Source organism: Lissotriton helveticus, chromosome 7 (assembly GCF_964261635.1).
Source record: "Lissotriton helveticus chromosome 7, aLisHel1.1, whole genome shotgun sequence".
In the NCBI taxonomy this organism is placed as follows: domain Eukaryota; kingdom Metazoa; phylum Chordata; class Amphibia; order Caudata; family Salamandridae; genus Lissotriton; species Lissotriton helveticus.
Window position 1 is genome coordinate 668,435,792 of NC_136068.1, and position 19,943 is coordinate 668,455,734.

At 45.8% G+C, this 19,943-nt stretch overlaps 1 protein-coding gene across 1 annotated transcript in view; it reads left to right on the top strand.

Annotated features, from left to right (window-relative positions):
• Positions 1–19,943, top strand: part of FBXO38 (F-box protein 38) — a 226,997-nt gene that overhangs the window by 84,669 nt on the left and 122,385 nt on the right. The window contains exons 13-15 of the mRNA XM_078652963.1: positions 6,944–7,054; positions 14,472–14,651; positions 18,971–19,654. Of these exons, the coding sequence (XP_078509089.1) occupies positions 6,944–7,054; positions 14,472–14,651; positions 18,971–19,654 (975 nt within the window). The remainder of the gene's footprint in view (positions 1–6,943; positions 7,055–14,471; positions 14,652–18,970; positions 19,655–19,943) is intronic.

Genomic DNA, 19,943 nt, shown 5'->3' on the forward strand with positions numbered 1-19,943 from the left:
TTTGGAGGCAGCAGGCCTTGGCAAAGGCAACCCACGCGGTGAGTGAAGAAAGCGTCTGGTGCGGACTAGGAGAGTCCGGGGTGCCCCTCTTTTGGAAGGGAGCTAGGGCCAATCTGGAGCAACCAGATCAGCAGTGAAAATTCAAAGGTTTGTCGTCTAGGAGGCCACTAGCCAGCCGGCAAGTGACCAGACAACGCGTCGAGCAGGAACCAAGCAGAAGGGCCCCACGCAGATCTCGTGGATGCTGGAGGGCTGAACTTCGGTGCAGGGGCTGCTCGGGGCTGGGGCTTCTCAGTCCCCAAAGCACTTGGTTGAGTTTACCTCGGGAGTCGTGCTGGAAGCGAAGTGCAGTTTCTTCCAAGATGGCCGGTCCCACGTGTCTCGTCGCACCCACGGGTCTCAGCTTTGCTGCAGATGTGAGTTGAGGTCGGAGAGGTCTGGGAATCCGAGTCTCGTCGGGCTCTGAAGTCTGGATCCTCGAGGGAAGACGACAAAGGGAAGCCGCTGGATGCTTGATGGTGCCTGCTTGTGCAGGGTGGACACTCCTTGCCCACAAGGGAGATTCTTCAGTCTTCTGCGGAGCAGAACGTAGAAGGCCAGAGTTTCTTCTTGTCGAATAGTTCAGGATAATCTAATTTGGAATGGGACCAGCTCCTACCTTTATTCTCCTAAAGGGGGCTGCACTACTGACTAGGTGCCTCCCCTGGCTGGGACCAGGAAGGGGGGGTGGTTACACCCCCTATCCTTTGTCCGGTTTCGCGCCAGAGCTGGGGCAGGGATGCCCCAGCAACTGGTTTGAACCGGTGTATGCACAGGGACACCTTGTGTGCCCCAGGCATGTCTCATTCCTTTCAAGCCTACCCTACCCAGTACACAAAATCCTGTCTGGGGTGGTGCTAGCACCTCCCAAGGCAGGAAACCCTTTGTCCAAGCCGTCCTCGCTGTAAGGACTCCCAGCAGCAGGAGGTCAGACTTGTGTCTGTGGTGGCAGCATCCATTTTGTGATGCTGAGGCTCGAGTTAACTTTAACCGGGGTTCACAGTTACATACATGTCGTGTCCCTCTAGAAGGGTGGAATGCTACCCCCGTCGCCAGAATTGGCGAGGGGGTAGTATTCCAAATCGTATGACACCTTACTCGACATGTTTTGATAATGTTATACCAGAGTTATCATTTAACATCGAGGATTATAATGCACTTAAGAGTATATGGTATAGCGTTATCATGGAACAGCTATTAGGACTTGGTTCCGCAAGCTGCAAACGGGCTCAGCTCATGCCAGAGCCCCATCTCACATAATTCCAAGCACTCTGCCTTTAGGATTGTTAAGGCCTGCCATAGGAGTGACTGATAGGAATATATGTGTCCATTTTGGGGTTAGATATAGGTATACTATATCTACAGCAAAGGGTGATTACACCACCTTGCCCCAGCTGTCGTGCAGCCAGTTGTCAGTTTTAGATGGCCAGCCAGGGGTGGCATAATACATGCTTCAGCCCCTGGTAGGCCCTGGGTACACCTATGCCCTGGATACCTAAGGTATACTGTACAGGGACTGATAAGGTGGCCCAGTACCAACTGGTAAATGCACCTAAGGTACATGGTTGTCAATTTAGAGAGAGAGCAGCTAGGCTGTGGGTCTGATTAGCAGGCCCACAGCCAGGGAAAGTCGTAAACCAGTGAAGCAAAAAGCAAAAATCTGGGGTGACCATAGGATTGCAGACCCCACTCTCCTACAGACATCTGTCAGGCAGCTACGTGGGCCTCGCTGCAAACGTTTGCCAGACACTACTGCCTGGACAGCCAAGTCAGGAGAGATGGCTTTTTCGGCCGTTCCGTTCTCCCGGACTTTCTGGTGTGATTATTGGTTTGCAGACCCACCACTGGGGTTGGTATTGCTGGGGTATCTATTCTAAGGTAAGGAATCTTACCTAAACCTGTTTCTTTCAGATGCACAAGTTACTTACCTTCGGTAACGATATATCTGTAAGAAACAGTAGTTGGTATTAGATTCCTTACCGCCCCACCCATCCTCCCTGTTCTGCGAACCGACATCTAGGGTTAAGGTCATCCCCTTTCAGGGCCCTAGTTTCATGGCACCAGTGTTGGTATTTATCATGGCTCTGCGTTTCTGGCGCGGAAAAGCTATGTATAAGAACTGTTGTCATCGCGCGAGGGCGACGTCATCCCAGCGCCAACGACGCCGAAGACGGACGTGGAGACGCAGACGACGCCTACCGACATGCAGGGGTACTGCTACGCAAAAATTTTCGGATCCAGACTGACGCCTGGGGATATTCTAAGGTAAGGAATCTAATACTAACTACTGTTTCTTACAGATATATCGTTACCGAAGGTAAGTAACTTGTGCTTCCTTACCAGCCCAGTCATAGTAGAGGGGGCCTGGGTGCAGAGGTGCAGACGTCAGGGGGTCCAGGAGGGAGGGGTGAAACCATGATGGACTCAAGCTCTGGAGGGCTGGGTACCCTTGTTGGCACCGTTGGCCTACTTCAACTCAGGCTGGAGGCGACTGGTGCAGTAGCTGCTTCAGGTGTCCAGTTTTGGCAGTTCTGGAAGCCTCGGAGTCTGAATTTTGGAGTTTCTGCTAAACTGGTCTGCTGTTCACGGGAGATCCGGAGTCACTTTTGAAGGCAGGCAGTACTTCCAAATTTCTGGAGTTGCAGCTGCAGGACAAGTTAACCTTGGTGCAGTTTTTGCTGGGGGCTGCAGACAGGCTGGTGGGGCCTGGTCCAAGTCGGGTGCTCTCAGCAGTCGTCTTCGCTTTTGTGGCTCTTCTGTGCCATCTCTCTTTTACGGTCATCAGCATCTGCTTCTCTGGTGCCAGGGACTCCCCTAATTACTGAATTCATTGGCGTTCGTGGAGTATAGGGGAGCAGTCAATGGGCTACTGAACCTGGGGGTCACTAACCCCCATATATGACCACTTCCTGTGGGAAGTGGACATAACCCTGTCCCAGAATTCATAGGTATGCATCACAAAGATGGCCACCTTTTGAAAAATTGTGTCCATCTCGCAGTTAGCTTACCTTAGGGTTGGCACTAGCCTGGCTGTGGCATGCCTATCTGTCTAGCTAATTTGTATCGCCTTTCCAGGAGGATCGTCGGAAGCGCCGGAGGGACTCGGCAGGAGTGGCTCGCATCATTGAGGAGAATTCGGCGGACGAGTGATCTAGTGACACGGGGTCCAACATTTGGTGACCGGTATACAATGATTGGTTCACCATAAGGTCCTACTATACATTTTATATGTGAAGATTGAGAATAGGAAAGCCTCATATGCCCTGATGAAATTGCTTAAATGAGAGCAATGAAACATGTCGGCTTGAGGAGGAATCTGCATGGTATTTGATTAACCATTTTTAACTCGGGAGGTTTTGCAGCACCAGAACAAAGGATAAGTAGCCGGCAAAACCTTGCCAAGTTTTTATATTTGTCTGTGTGGGGGTTTATGTCTACACATTTGTGTTCAGTAGTGTTTATTTGTATACACTCGTTTGTCTTTGTCGCTATTCTCACTTGTGCACTGTGTATTGTGTTTATGTGCACTTCTGTTTTCTTTACATAGAGTGAGTGACCAATGATGAGAAGTGGGTATACCGGTGATTACTAACCGGGAACCCCCTCGGGTGTTGCTACTGTGAGGCACTCACTCTATACTTCACATATTTTTCAAATTTTTTCTAGCTTTTGAATGTGTTGGCCTGTGTTTTTGTGGTGTCAAGTCATTCATACATCCTGACCGTAGGAGTAGTGTTATTTTACACACCCTAGGTATATGTATTTAAATTGGGATACTATACCTTTTTGATTGGTCTGTTATACGGATGACCCAGATTTGGTGGGGCTCTTTTTGTTTAATCTACGCCTTTCCAGGTGCCAAGTGGTCTCTGGACGGGGGAGAAGCGAGTGGCTTCCTCTCCTTTTATTGAAGCCAGATTTGCATTCTATAAGTAGCTGCTCCTTTGAAGCTCACCAGCCCAAAGAGGCTAATCAGCAGGGCATCGTGTGGAAGGGGTTGTTGCACCCTCTTCCCAGAAAGACTTTTGTTTCTGACCTCTGAGAGCAAAATGCTCTCACCCTTGGAGGTCAGAAAGTTGTCGGGTGGCAGGCTGGCAGGATCCAGAGCAGCGCATGCGCTGGCTCAGGACGAGACCTAAAAAGGGGCACATTCCTACTCAGAGATGTTGCTGGTATTTTGTTTTTATTCTTTTGGCATTAAATCAACCTTTCCTCTGTATCGAACATGTTGCCACTGACGTTTTCAGCCTTTTGGCCCTGCACAAAGTCTCACAGATATGTTTGTGATGAAATATCATGCAAGTTGCTAGCTAATCCTAGTTGAATGAGGGGACAAGTTTGCCCAGATGAACCCTAAGGCGATTAGTTAGCTGGACGCTAACCTGATCATTATAATATTAAGAAAATTGTGAGTACCCCTTTAAAACTGTGGAAACTCTTTGGAGGTTGTTCGGCAGAGAAATAGCGTAAAAAAGCACCATAAACAACAAAAATCACACTGTTCCTCCCACTCTAAGGAAAAAAAACAAGAAGATCCATGGAGCAGTTTGCATCCTCTTCGTTCCTCAACCAGACTCTCCAAGACATTCTCATACATGATGTAAGCTTCCCTCTTTCTTTCATTTCCAAAGCACAGATAGAGACATTCCAAAACAATTATTTTCCCTGTTGTCTCTCAAACACCGGCTTGTGTGACCCCTACAGCGATATAGAATCAAGGTTGTATTGGGTACAATAAACTTCGTTGTGGCCCCAGATTTGCTGAGTATCTCCAAGAACGAGCTTATCAGTCATGGGTCTTTTTCTAGATTTTATTACCTCAGAAGTTCCCTGTATCGGGTTGACTTTGCAAGGATGATGATGCTGATGACACCTAGACAGACTATGTGCTCCCTCAAATGCTTTTGTATGCTGGATACACATCTATGTGCCAGCAGGTTTATTATCCATTCTAGAGTACTGTATGTACCCCTGAGTAGACTTACGTTACTACTGTCGTAAAGATATTTCAGCACAGAGATTGAGGTTACTCCTTTACTCAAAGGGCTGGGGTAAATCACTACAACAGAAAAGCAAAGTACCCCTTGGGCTCAATTCAGCGAAAAATATTTTATACCTGCATATTTATTCAGACTAGCTGGCAGTACTATGTCCTTTATTACTTATAAGCAATACAAGGAAAGTATTAAAAAGAGGAGAAAGGGAGGCAAGATCAACTAGAAACTGATCTATTACAGCACTGTTTATACATAAAATACACACACATCGCACACAGACTAAATGCAGTTACCATATCAGGAATAACATACCTTAAACACCTATGGCCTGCTAGAACACATATGGTATACAATGGCAGCATTATTTCAGAACTTACTGTAATGGGCATGACACGGGCCACAGTTGTTCCAGAACAATAAGCATCATGTCAGAATTGGCCACCTGTATGCTATGCTGGCACTCATAATGTAAAGGAGGTTCTCAAAAAGCCAAGGATAAAAAACATTCTACCATTATTCTGGGGATAGTGTTGTAAAGCCTTCATCTTAAAGATGTGTTGACCGTAATGCTAAGTAGTGGGCTTAATTAGATTAGGGATGGCCCCACATGGATACAATACGCTCAGGATGTTTTCAGTATGTGAGTTGAGTGTCCTTGGAACAATGCTCTAAGGATGCCTTCACTTTTCCTGAATCCTCTCTATTTACAATGTTGACACCAAGGAGATCTACGTTATGCCAAGGATATCCACAATAGGCCAACATTATGCAAGAGCATGCCAGTGTGCTGCTGGGATTAGAACCCTGTCCCCTCGCACAGTCTCACTCCTCTACTTTGACGATAATACCTTTTCCATTTCCCTCACCCACACCCTCTGCCTGTCTCTGTCCTTTTCTCTTTTCCCCTCCATCGCTGTCTTTCTCTTCCCGTTCCTGCCTTTTTCTCTCCCTGTTCTGCTGTTCTTCCTCCTCTCCGCCTTCAACTCTACTCTCCCACCTCTCCTTCCACTTTGGTTCACTCCAAAGGCTGGCAGAGGGTTGGACAATGATGAAGGTGTCCAAGGGAAACGTGTAATCCAATAGCAATAGGTAAGGTACAGGATAGCTGACAATTAAGTTGCTGCTGGTCATAAAGCTATGAGTAGGCAAAGTATAACATGGATTTGTTATGGCAGAAATGGATTCTGTATACCTTGTGTTCATTCCAGTTCCCCATCGCTTCTCCTTTGTAAGACTGACTCCGAGGCAATGGTGAAAACCTAGGGACTGAGCTGTGCTCAAGTGTAGTTAACATTGTGACATTAACTTCACCAAGGGCCCTGAAAAAACTGCTGCTTTTGACAAAGGATCATTGTTCTCACCTATTCTGCAGTTACACACCACCAATCAAATTCATGTACTCTGCATTATGTACAACTCTGCTGCACTGCTGTGGGAAGACTTGGTGGGGTGGAGGGCAGCAGATCCCTGTTATATATTTCCTTTACTTTCAATGTGCTTGGCCTCTGTCGAAAATCCGTCGATGACCCACTCATTCGCCCTCTTTTTTTTTTTGCTGACCAGTGTCTGGCAGAAATTAAATGAATACTTGAAAAAATGTTGGGAAGTCAGCAGGTATTCCCTCTATTTTGCATAACTTAATTGTCAGATGCTGTACAGAATCTAATTAAAGACAAGATCACACAATAATTCAAGTAGTGATGTGTCAAATAAGAAATGTAAAGCACTCCTTCAAGAACCTGTTTTGGAAAACGACCATGTTTTTTAAAAGTGTTAAATCGCTCTACAGCGAAGGAGTCACAGGAGAGGTTAAATCTGGGGCCTATTGCCTTTGGAGAGGACGCAATGAATGTTATTTGCCATCTGCTATGGAAACAGTCAAGATATTTTATAATTTTACTCTGCAGCTTTGAATGAAATGGAAGAGGCTGCAGAGGAGGCAGCTGGGGATAGTGTGTCAGAGACCACAGGCCAGCATCCGCCAGAAGAGCCAATGGATTTGGATGAGGAGCAAGCAGGTAATTCAGTTAGAAGAGTTGTTGTGCAGACCTACATTATGTGCTGCAATTTATCTTGTTATAACTGTATTTATGTTGCACTTACTTACCCTGATGAGGCATTGTGTTTTTTTTGGGCGATTAGCACACTAATTCGTAACCCAAACGGATTAGTAATAGATTAGTATAGGGAAATGGAAGTTGTTCATTTGAGTGCTGGACATGTTAGTTGGATTGAGTATGATAGAGGAAGGAGGAGTCTACAAAGTATTAATTTGGGTGATCATAGTAGTAAAATGAGTTTTGGGACGAGTCTGAGGTGCAGTAGAGGTTATATTGAAAGAGTTATAGGATGAGTAGGGAATTGGAGGGAGTTGAAGGTTTCTTTCTCTTTTTATGACAGTAGGAGTAAAGTAATAAGTACATAGCAACATAACTACATAAAAAGATATACATGTGCGTACATATAAAAAAAACAATTCCATATTTCAACCCTAGAGGTTGCTACAAGTGCTCTTCTTGCACCTTATTTTTAGAACATAAACTCAGGGATGTCGAATTCCTATAGCCCGAAGCCCAAGACATATTGTTTGGGGTCAAGGGCAACAAGTTTTCATGTGTATTTTGGCTGCGTTTGAAATACCATATTATGAATCAGGGAGGGGCACTGTCTACAGTTAAGGTAATATTTGGGTCCATAAGTTAATGATGTTCAAACTCGTATTCATGGTTCATTAATTGAAAGCCTTTATTATTAGGCCTAGCGCACTAACCAAATGTTGTAATCTCTGACCACACTACTGACAGTGGTTCCAGTATAAAAATGTGTACACACAGTTTTCAATGTTTAGCAATATTAGGCTCTGTATAATGCTCCTAGAATGCTCTCTGAGTAGATGCAAATATTTGGAGAAGCTTGGAAACAAGATTAGTGATTCTTTGCTTTTAAAATGTGTTCATAAAACAAATATGAAATTAGGAAAAAAAACATTTCACTAAACTACTCTAAAATATCAGGTACCATTTCTTTGCAGTATCATTTTAGTAAAATGTGTTGATGCATGCTAGCATTTTCCAAGAATATTCATAATGGAATATGAGTGTAACCAGTTTCAATAAGATTATGGGAAGCATAAAAATAAGCAAGCCTTGGCAAAGTCAGTAGGTCCGTACTTGGTGGTCAGGTTTTTAGTTTTGTTAATGTATAACTTGTTTTGGCATGGTTTTTGTAAAACCGTATTGGTGTGGGAGCTACCCGTCTCTCTCCGTTATAACAAACGTTAGCAAAAGCAAACTTTTTTTTGGTCTCAAAAAGCACACACTGCCATAGTAGTTCTGTAGTAGGGGATCTCTGTGTATAGTCATAATCCAGTGAATAGTCCCGCCCATGTGCATGGACCCCGGAGCAATCAAAAATAATCTCTTAAGTTGTCAAAAAATGCAGACCTGCACTTAAAAGAGAATTTAAAGACAGATAATGCAGTCTATATCCACAGGCTACACTGTCCAGTACTTCAACTAGAAATTTCACAAAAAAAACCACAACTAGCACAGCCTGTCCAGCTTTCTCCACAGAGAAAGCTTTCCTTTACCAGCAAAAGCCTCTTGGATGATAGAGAGGAAGGAGTGGACAGACAAGCCCCATAGGCTGCCATGATGATACTGGACCTTTAAGAGAACTTCCTCAGTATCCCAGAATGCACAGCAGGTCCCTTTTACTTTCAGTTCTTTTTTCCGGCTCCTGCTAGCAGGACCCTGGAGCATTGAACTCTCCCTTTTAAGGGTTTATTTAGTGATTTTTCACTTTTTCAAGTGTTTGAGTGCTTTCATTTGAATTACTTTGGTGTTTTCTTCCTGGTGTGTGTCTCTGAGCACTCTTTTATTTGTCAAAATGCCTGCTTTGTTTGACAAATGCCCAGAGTGTTCGAGGAAGAAGGCCAAGTCTGACCCACATGAGGTGTGCATCATCTGCCTTCCCTCATCTCATGTCCCAGAGGAGTGTGACATTTGCCAGGGCTTCTCTTCCAGGACCCTGAGAGAGAGGTTGAAGATCAGGCTCCAAGGCCTGGAAGATAGAAGACTGAAGGCACAAGGTGTGTCTGGGCATACTCCATCTGCCCATGCTGAGGCCTCTGGGGGCTTCCCAGGGGCAGGAAGAGATCGCCGTCGACTGAGTCCTCGCCGTCGTCTGCGTCATCGAGTCATCGATGTGGAGAGAGTTCGGCCCGGCGTCGGCGCTCGCCGTCGAGGCGACACCGCCGGTCGCTGTCGGCGAAGAGGATGAGGTCGGCGTCGAGGGGATCCTCGATGTCGAAGACTCGCAGGTGTTCGACGTCGAGGAGGAGACGGTCGACATCAAGAAGGAGACGTTCGACGTCGAGAGGATGACGGTCGCCGTCGCGGAGGAGACGTTCGACGTCCAGGCGAGGCTCAACGTCGAGACGCCGGTCGACGTCGAGGCGGCGTTCCTCGACGTCGAGACGGCGTTCTTTGACGCCAAGGAAGCGCAGAAGGAGTTCTGGTGCCAGGGATTCCTCTGGGTCCGCTGGGGCGCGCCGGCGACGTTCGCCGATAGGAGACACGGCCTCTCCGTTGCCTCCACCTAAGAAGAAGAGGGAGTCACAGGGATCTGTGTACTCCGAGGTATATACACCTCCTAAGCCGAGGTCGACTCCCCCTCCTCCGCCCTTGCCCAAGGACCCCCCGCCGCAAACTCCCACTCCGCCTCCGCTTCCACTACTGCCTCCTCCTCATTCCCAGCCTCTGCACCCTCTTTCTAAACCACCTGTTGTTCCGCCGAGGACGGCTTCACTACCACGGTACCCGCCGGCGCCTAAGGGGGCTCCTCAGCCGAGGGGCCCGGTCAGGCCGCAGTCACCTGCTCCTTTGAGACCTGTGGAGCGTCCGAAGCCGAGGAGATCGCGCTCTTGCTCCGGCCGGAGTCGTCATAGGTCGTCGACGAGATCCAGACGACGCCACAGGAGGCGCTGGTCCAGATCCCACACAGACTCTTCTAGGACCAGGGAATACTCGCCGACTTTGTCGGAATCCCCGGGGACGAGAGCCCGCCAAGGAGTTGTTTCTCACTCCGGCGGTGATGAAGGCGGCTCCCTCCAGGCTCCTTAAGAAGTACCGCGCTCCAGATTCTGACCCTGCTTTTATCAGGATGGATCCGGCACCGGACTCCGTCATAGTGACGGCGGCTAGGAAGCAGCATGCCACCACCCCGTCGTCTACGGTACCTCCTGATAAGGAGAGCAGCTGGTTAGACTCGGCGGGCAGGAAGGTCTGTGGGACAGCGTCTACTGCAATGAATGGCCATTTGAATCTACCAGAAGATTGTATGGACATACTGAAGGAGGCTAAGCGACCTTCCACTAGGACTTCCTAAGCTTACAAGTGGAAGAGATTCTGCATCTGGTGCAAGACCAAGAACTATGATCCAACGACGTGTAAGGAAGATGTCATCCTTCCGTATCTTCTACAATTGGCGCAGTCTGGCCTTAATGTCCATTCCATTAAGGTTCATCTCTCTGCGCTGACTGCGTACAGGAAATGCCCTTCACAGACTTCCTTTTTCCAGTTCCCTGTGATCAAGGATTTTTGGAAGGCTTGAAGAAAGTGTTCCCTCTTGTCCGGCTTCCTTCGCCTTCATGGGAATTGAATGTGGTGCTGTCCAGATTGATAAAGGAGCCTTTTGAACCTATTCATAAGGCTTCGTTGCAGCACCTGTCCTGGAAGGCGGCGTTCCTCGTGGCCATCACATCGGACCGCAGGGTGAGTGAAATTCAGGCGTTGTGTTGCCAAGAACCTTATACTGTATTTCATGCTGCTAAGGTTGTTATGCGTACTCACACTAAATTTCTTCCAAAGGTTATCTCGGATTTCCATGTTAACCAGACCATAACTACCTACGTTTTTTCAGAATCCTTCATCTCCAGCGGAAAGGTCTCTGCATTCCCTGGATGTTAGGAGGGTGTTGAAATTTTATCTGGATAAAACCAAAGCTATTCGTAGGTCAGACCAATTGTTTATCAATTATGGATCAGTCAGGACCGGTCTTCCTACCTCGAAACAGTCCATCTCGAGGTGGATTGTGTCCTGTATACAGTTGTGTTACCAGAAGGCTAATAAGACCTTAGGGGGTAAACCTAAGGCTCATTCCACCAGGGGCAAAGCTGCCACGACTGCTTTGTTTCGTAATGTTCCAATTGCGGAATTCTGCAAGGCGGCCACTTGGAAGTCGGTCCATACCTTTGCTAAGCATTACTGTCTGGACACTGATGCCAGGACAGACGCTCAGGTTGGGCAGGCTTCGCTGCTAAATCTGTTCGCACAGTAGTGGTGTTATTTCTCTTCTCTCCCCCCCGCTTTGGTGTGGGGATAGGTTTGCCATTCTATTCACTAGATTATGACTATACACAGAGATCCCCTACTACAGAAGGAGTAGTTTCTGTCCTGTAACTCCAGTTCTGTAGTAGGGGTATCTTTGTTATAGTCATAAGCGCCCGCCCTCCTCCCCGGTGGAGAAAGATGTTCATGTAAGGAATGCTACAGGTCTGGCGTGTTACGCCTTCAAAAAGAACTGAAAGTAAAAGGGACCTGCTGTGCATTCTGGGATACTGAGAAAGTTCTGGAAAGTTCTCTTAAAGGCACAGTATCCTGTTCTGAGCCACATAATGGCAGCCTATGGGGCTTGTCTGTCCACTCCTTCCTCTCTATCATTCCAGAGGCTTTTGCTGGTAAAGGAAAGCTTTCTCTGTGGAGAAAGCTGGACAGGCTGTGCTGTTTGTGTTTTTTTTGGTGGAATTTCTAGTTGAAGTACTGGACAGTGTAGCCTGTTAATATAGGCTGCATTATCTGTCTTTAAATTCTCTCTTAAGTGTCTGTGCTGGTCTGCATTTTTTTACAACTTAAGAAGAAAAAGTACTCCTAGAAAATATATGTGAATGCATTTTAGCATGAGCAAATATGCATGCTTAGATTTGCTCATGTGAAAATCTGAGTGTTTGCCAGCGCAACTCTCAAATAATCCACTCACCCGCTCACATTTGCGAGCCATATTTAATTAGGTCGAGCTATTTTTAGGTCCTCCTCGCCCTTTCTGGTGAGTAGGAAGACAAATCGACTTTTGACCTCTATCTCTGAAAGCAGAACAAATGTGACAAGATAGCAAGATTTAATGACATCTTTATTGCTCACAAATCGAATGAGCAATAAACATGTCTTTAAATCTTGTTAACTTGTCATATTTGCTCGGCTTTTAGAGACAGAGGTCACATGCGTTACAGGTAGGCAGAGTAGATTTTTTAAAGTTGCTAGACCTACAGGTCTAGAAACAATTATTTTATTTTTAGAGCCCGGAAGCTCACTTTCCCTTCAACCACTTGTTTCCCCAACTCTGGAAGAAGGTTTACGTCTGCAGCATCAGGAGTACATTTTCAACATTTCTCAGTATGGAAAAACATTGGAGAAGAGTTGTTGAAAACCCTTAAAACATGCAAGTTAGTAGGTTTGTACAGACTCAAAAGGGCATTCCGACCCTTGAACAATTGCTTTCCACTACCTTCAGCGCCAGTATGCAGATCTGTGGAAATGTGGCAACATGAGGGAATTGCTACTATTCAACCCCTACTATGGTATGAGCCCTGGCATAATGAGAGAGGCTACTATCAGAGCCTTTATATAATGAGATTGCTGCCATAATTTGTCACCGCACTATATTGCTCCACTGAAATAACATTGAGCGCCCGAAGGCTCGAAAGCACCCTGCACCCAGCCGCCTGAGTGCCCATTGCAGTGCAACCTTTGTCCTATCCTACTTCCCCATCCATTTGTGCTGACCAAGTGACCAGGAGCCCAGCTCCCACAGCTGTGTGGCTTGCTAGCCAGCAGCCACCAACCGAAGACCCCCTGCCTCTCATTGGATAACATTGGACCTAATTACCTCTGCACCCAGCTGCCCCTGTGCCGCTGAGAGTGTACCAACTGTACCTACCTGACCCTGGGAGACCCCTGAGTCTATGCCCAGAACCTTAACTCTGCCAGTCAAGTCCTTGCCTAACAGCCGATAACTCACTTTTCTTCCATAGGCTAACCTTGACTGGTTTCACTTGGAAATTCTTCAAAGTGTGGAGTTTTGGAACTTTAAAATATCCACCTAAAATCAGCCGAACTACAAATTCCGATTTACTCACCTGCTATCAGGAGAGTCCTCAGTGCTGCATCTTTGAGCCCAGTACTGACCCTGAAAAGTAATTCTAACCGTACTTACCAGTAGCCTGCATTTCCTTCCATAGGGTATCATTGCCTGCTTTTTGCTTAGAAAGTTTCTGTCAATTTTTTAAACTTACAATTGACCAATTGATGAGGTATTAATCTGTATCAAAGGTTAATGTTTCCAATTGCATGCAACATATTAAATGCATTCAAGGGTCCTTCTATACATTTATTTATACCATTTTTTATTGTGCATTTGAGCAATCATTGTATATTGTAAATATGAGTATTTTTTCTATATCCATGAATTGGCTATTGTGCACTGTCACTTTTATTGTGGCGTCCCAAAACACACAACGTTGTCATGTGATCAAGGCAGGCAACTTCGGAATCGTTTGTGCATGAATACACCTAATAATTAAGCACTGAATCTGGGTCCACTCTCGTTTGTCTCAGAGGAGAGATTGAAAGAAGCGAGGATTTTCATATATATATATATATATATATAACTCCACAGGACTAGTCCTTAGACCTGTTGGACATGCATTAATATATATATATATATATATATATATATATATATATATATATATATTATTTTTATGCCTATTTATTTATTTCTAAATGCTCTGCGGTCCTCGTGCGTGGGCGGGACTATTCAATGCTTATGACTATGGATGAGTAGCTCCTGGAAGAGAATGGGTGCTACCACTCTTAGAATACAGTCTCTAGCTACCACACCTGACAGTACCCACATCCATCTCTGACCATTCCAACTATTAGATGAAAAGCTATGTTGTAAGCTGTGCTCTGAATTTGAGAAGATTCACTTTATGCTCTTGAGAGTTCCGAACTCTTTGGCTTATGATAAGGTGGAGGAGGCTCTTCCTCCCTATATTTTGAGTTTATATTTTGGGAAAACAATTTTATTTTATTAGCGGGTCCGAGCAGGCAGACAGACTTATGTTTTCACAGTTTTGGGGAGAAGAAAGATGCATCAGCCTCCTAACCTTTATGTATTGGGTAAAAATTAGTCATGGTATTATGCAGCTACAATCTCATCCAGGATATTCTTGAACATTTCCTTAAAGTATTACTTTGGGTTCCATTTTATTACCTGTTTAATCAATCTAACTAGTTCTGGCTGTTGAACCTTACTTCCTCAACACTCTCAAGTATCCTCTACTTTTAATCTGCTTGTGTCTTTCTTCCATTACAGGACCAAGTGGTCTGCAGCCTGTAGTGAAGGAGACGCAAATTACCGTGCATGATACAGACAGTGAGGATGAAGAGGATCATACACGTCCTTCTCAAGTCAGCCATTGCAACAGCACTGCCCAAAACTACTCTGACAATGACGAGAGACCAAGTCACACGGCTGAGTTAAGAGTACCATTGGGTGAGTACACAAAACCAGCTGAACAAAGGGCATGAGAGCCTGTGGGCCTATACTATCTTCCTCCAAAATGGAATTGTTCATGAAGGTTGGACAAAGGGCATTATTGGCTGCTTTATGATGGATTGCCCAGTTCCATATTGTGAAAATATGTGCTAGTGTGGAAAGGGAATTCTAACAATAAATTGGTAAATGGCTGGCATGTCCTTGTTATCCTATTCGAAATCTTACTGAGCCCCAATTTCCCCAAATAAGCGGATACAATAGTTCACAGTATGTGCTTTCAATAAAGCCCTCCATGTATGCCTCAAACCCAAATGGTAAGAAAAGATGGGCCAAGGCCTGTTTAGGGAGAAAAATGGGATGGGCCTACGGCATGCAAAATTACACAGAATGGGGCCCTGTTACTGCCATGAATTAGGAAATTCTCTAAGAAGGAGGCGCAAATAAATTGTAGTGGCTTTTTTCAACACACATACGTTTCCTTGTTAGGTCTCACCTATTATATCCCGCAGGGATAAATAGGCGAGATTATAGTAAGCGGAAAAGAAAAGTCTACCTAGCCTGCTGGTCGCGTACAGTTCATGTGAGCTATGTGCGTGCACAGAGCCAGCCACATCACACACCACAATTTGTCTGTGCCTCAGTATCAGACTTCAAAGGCTGCCGCTCCCCGCCCCCCCGCGTGCATATCACACACCACCATTTGTCTGAGCCTTGGCATCAGACTTCAAAGGAATGTGCCCGCCCCCGCCACAGCAATGGCGAGAGCTTGGGGTTTTTTGCATCCATTTCGCGGGGAAGCCGTGTTTTGTTCGGCGTTCTGGACGAAAGTGAAAGCCTACCGTGCTTGTTTACAGTAGCCTTGCTCCTCAAATGCTGTTGCTGTGTTGCCATCTCTCTAGGGACACTCGGCTTGAAAACACTCAACTTGCTAGCTGCAATGCTACATCCGCTATGCTTTGGCTCTAGTCACGTTGATCCCTCGCAGACTGTGCTGCCTCTGCCCCTCCTGATTCTGAAACTGACCAATGCAGTCACCACGCAGTCTCTTCTCTTTGTCTTATGATGTCTGCCCTGCCACCATTTACTTCGGACCCTCACCCCTCCTCACCCTCACACACTCACCCTCACACACCCTCACCCTCACACCCCTCACCCTCACACCCCTCACCCTCACACCCCTCACCCTCACAACCCTCTCACTTTCACCCTGCATCACCCTCACACCCCCTCACCCTCACCCACACACACCCTCACCCACGCTCTCACCCTCACACCCTCACACACCCTCTCACCCTCACACACCCTCTCACCCTCACACACCCTCTCACCCTCACACACCCTCTCACCCTCACACACCCTCTCACCCTCACACACCCCCTCACCCTCACACACCCCCTCACCCTCACAGCCCCTCACCCTCACACCCCCTCACCCTCACACCCCCTCACACCCCCTCCCCCTCACACCCCCTCCTCCTCACAGCCCCTCCCCCTCACACCCCCTCCCCCTCACACCCCCTCCCCCTCACACCCCCTCCCCCTCACTCACCCTCTCACCCACCCTCTCACCCTCACCCACCCATACACACTCTCACCCACCCTCACCCTCACACCCCCTCTCACACCCCCTCTCACACCCCCTCTCACCCACCCTCACACCCACCCTCACACCCCCTCTCACCTACCCTCACACCCCCTCTCACCTACCCTCACATCCCCTCACCCACCCCCTCACACACCACCTCACCCTCACACACCCTCACCCACCCTCACACCCCCTCACCCTCACACCCCCCTCACCGTCACTCACCCTCACACCCACCCTCACCCACCCTCTCACCCTCCCTCTCACCCTCACCCACCCATACACTCTCATCCACCCTCACACACCCTCTCACCCTCACCCACCCATACACTCTCACCCACCCTCACTCACCCTTTCAACCCCTCTCACCCCCCTCTCACCCCCCTCTCACCCCCCTCTCACCCCCCTCTCACCCCCCTCTCACCCCCCTCTCACCCCCTCACTCACCCTCACTCACCCTCACTCACCCTCACTCACCCTCACTCACCCTCACTCACCCTCACACACCCCCACACACCCCCACACACCCCCACACACCCCCACACTCACCCACACTCACCCACACTCACCCACACTCACCCACACTCACCCACACTCACACTCACCCTCACTTACCCTCACTCACACACCCTCACCAGCATAGCAAAACATAGCATAGCATAACAAAACATAGCTTAGCATAACAAAACATAGCATAGCATAACAAAACATATCATAACAAAACAAAACATAGCATAGCAAAAGACAACATAGCATAACAAAACGAAGCATAGCAAAACATAGCATAGTAGAACAAAACATACCATAGCCTAGCATAACAAAACAGCATAGCATAACAAAACACAACAAAGCATAGCATAGCATAACAAAACATAGCATAGCAAAACAAAGCATAGCATAGCATAACAAAACATAGCATAGCGTAACAAAGCATAGCGTAGCAAAACACAACAAAACATAGCATAGCAAAACAAAACCTATAATAGCATAGCAAAACATAGCATACCAAACACAACATAGCATAACCAAACATAGCATAGAAAAACAAAGCATAGCATAATAAAACACAACAAAACATAGCATAGCATATCATAAAATAGCATAGCATAACAAAGCATAGCAAAATATAGCATAGCATAACAAATCAAAACATAGGATAGCAAAACAAAACATAGCATACAGCATCACTCCACAGCATCATTCAGGGGCACACAACATCACTATGCGCTACCACAGCATCACTGAACGCCACAGCATCACTCGTTTGCCATCACAATATCACTCAGTGCCACCACAGCATCAATCTGTGCAACCATTCAACAACACCTGGTTCAAATATGTTCTCTCAATGTTTCAAGCTTTATAACAAAAATATGTTAATATTTCACTTCTGTTCTTAGATTTTCGTCACATTAAAATACACTGAACATAATCTTCTCAAAAGTTATTTACAACACTTTAAGCTATTGCCATTATGAATTACAATAACTTTTATTTAAGTATTAATTATTGAAAAAAAGTAAAAGCCATTGTTATTTGTAATATCAATACATGTAAGTCACGTAAATAAAACACATATTGCATTACAAATGCTATAGGTGTCACATTTGTGAAAGTTATAACTATTGGCATTGTAAATGACAAAGCTATTAATTTTGCTATTTTCAAGAACAAAACCTAAATAAAAAATGTGTCATTTACAATACCAATAGCTCAAACTTTCCTAATGCGAGACCTATTGCATTGCAAATGCTTCTTTATCATTTTGTAAAAGGAAAGACTCTGCTTTTCAAACTTTTAATTTATAGAGCAATTGGTCTAAGTGTTGCAGTGGTATCACATATGAATGTATCTATGTACAAACTGACAAATGATTTCCACAATTCTTCACCCAAATATATATATATTTTTTAAAAGATGTTCCTTTTTTGAGAGGGGAGGGACACAGGACAGAAAGGGGAAGTGGTCATCCATCTATTGCCAGTCAACAAAAGGGGTTTGCTATTATTTAGACCTTACATGGGTAGTGTAGAGTACTCCAGGATTACATTTTTTGCTAATAGGTTATTATCAAAATTGGCAAGTAATATATAGCAAAATGAAAGTGATAAATAATACAGCACATCAAAATCGACACACTTATAACAAGATAATAATGTATTTATTGTAATTGTCTTCACCCTAAATATTTGCTAGGAGAGAGCTATGCATTAAGATTTTTCTTAGAAATAGAAACAGACACACATCACACAAGCCATATAGGGAATGCAAAAGTCAGTTACCTCGGTTTGACTAATTACCTCTGTGATGTGGGGATCATTGAATCGTTATGAGAAGTTTAAAAAGGGTTCAGCAGTCTTACGACAGTTGAGTTTTCAGTGCTCAGCATCTCACAGTTGGTCAAGGATCTTATTAGTACACAGCTCCCTGAAGCAGCCTCTTTGTAGCCATTCGTTTTTCCGGCAGATAGAGGTAGGGTCCTGGTCCAGGTATGGAAACTCTCTCCTGTTTGAAAGCAGACTGTTGGATTGACCCAGGGATGGCAATAAGCCAACTACCATTCTCTAAGCAGGGCATAAAATGTTTTCCCTCAAAAGACTTTTTATTCGATTCATCTGTTGGAATAAATTTAATTTGAATTGAAGAATTCCTATTCCTCGCAAAACATTTCAAATTTATGTTAAATTGTTCCTGGTTAAAGTTTTCTAACCTCTAATTTCATTACAACACAGGCGTAAGTGGTAAAGGAAAAGCCCCGTTGCGGAGAAAGTGTAGCACCAATCATGTGGAACAAGCAAAGCAGTTGGCACCAGTTGAGGAGAGCAGCTGTGAGAAAGGCTGCCAGGTAACAAGTGAACAAATCAAAGCTGACATGAAAGCAGCAAGTGACACACCTGAGAAAACCCGGAGTAAAGACACTGGTACTGTGGCAGAAGAACCCACAAACTCCTCCAGTTCAGTGTCCCATAATCAGGACTCTGCCAGAACACACAATGGTACCCATGCAGATTTGAATCAGTCTACTCAGCGCTGCAGCTGTTCTAGGAGCACAACAGAAGGCCTAAGTGCCCGAACAGATAGGGGTCAGGAAGTGTGCTCAATATGCAACAGCTGCCCCAGGAGTAGGTCTCGGGAGCAAGGAAGAAGGACTAGTGGGTGCTCCGAAGTTGAGCAGCTGTCAAGTGGCCTCTGCTCTTCTAATGGCCCTGAACCATCACACAGGACTCCAGTGTACTGCAGGTCTCAAGAGTTGGTGCATGGGGAGAGAACAAGGGTGGGAAACTGCCAGCCTCTTGGAGAGGCAAGCTGCATAACTCCAACAAGGAGTTGCTGGAGAGACTGCAATGAGAACTCTCACAGGCCACTGACACGAGCACAGAGCCGGCTGTCCCATGTCCCACTGCTATCTGATTCAGGTAAGAGATTTGAATCCTATAAGAAGCACACTGCTTAGTGTGCAATACATCATAGCATATCCATGCTAGAACATTGTCAGAATGTTTGGGATTTTTAAAGAAAACTGATATTGAAAGTGTTCATAAATTGCAGTATGCAGAAGTTGCTGTGCATAGGAAAAATGTATGTAGCAGTGAATAGAGACATTCAGTTATGTTTATAAGAGGAACTGAGGATATGACGATCAAGTGATGAAACAGTGTGTCGTTGTGGGGTTAGCCAGGTGAGAGAAGGAATGCGTTCTAGGAT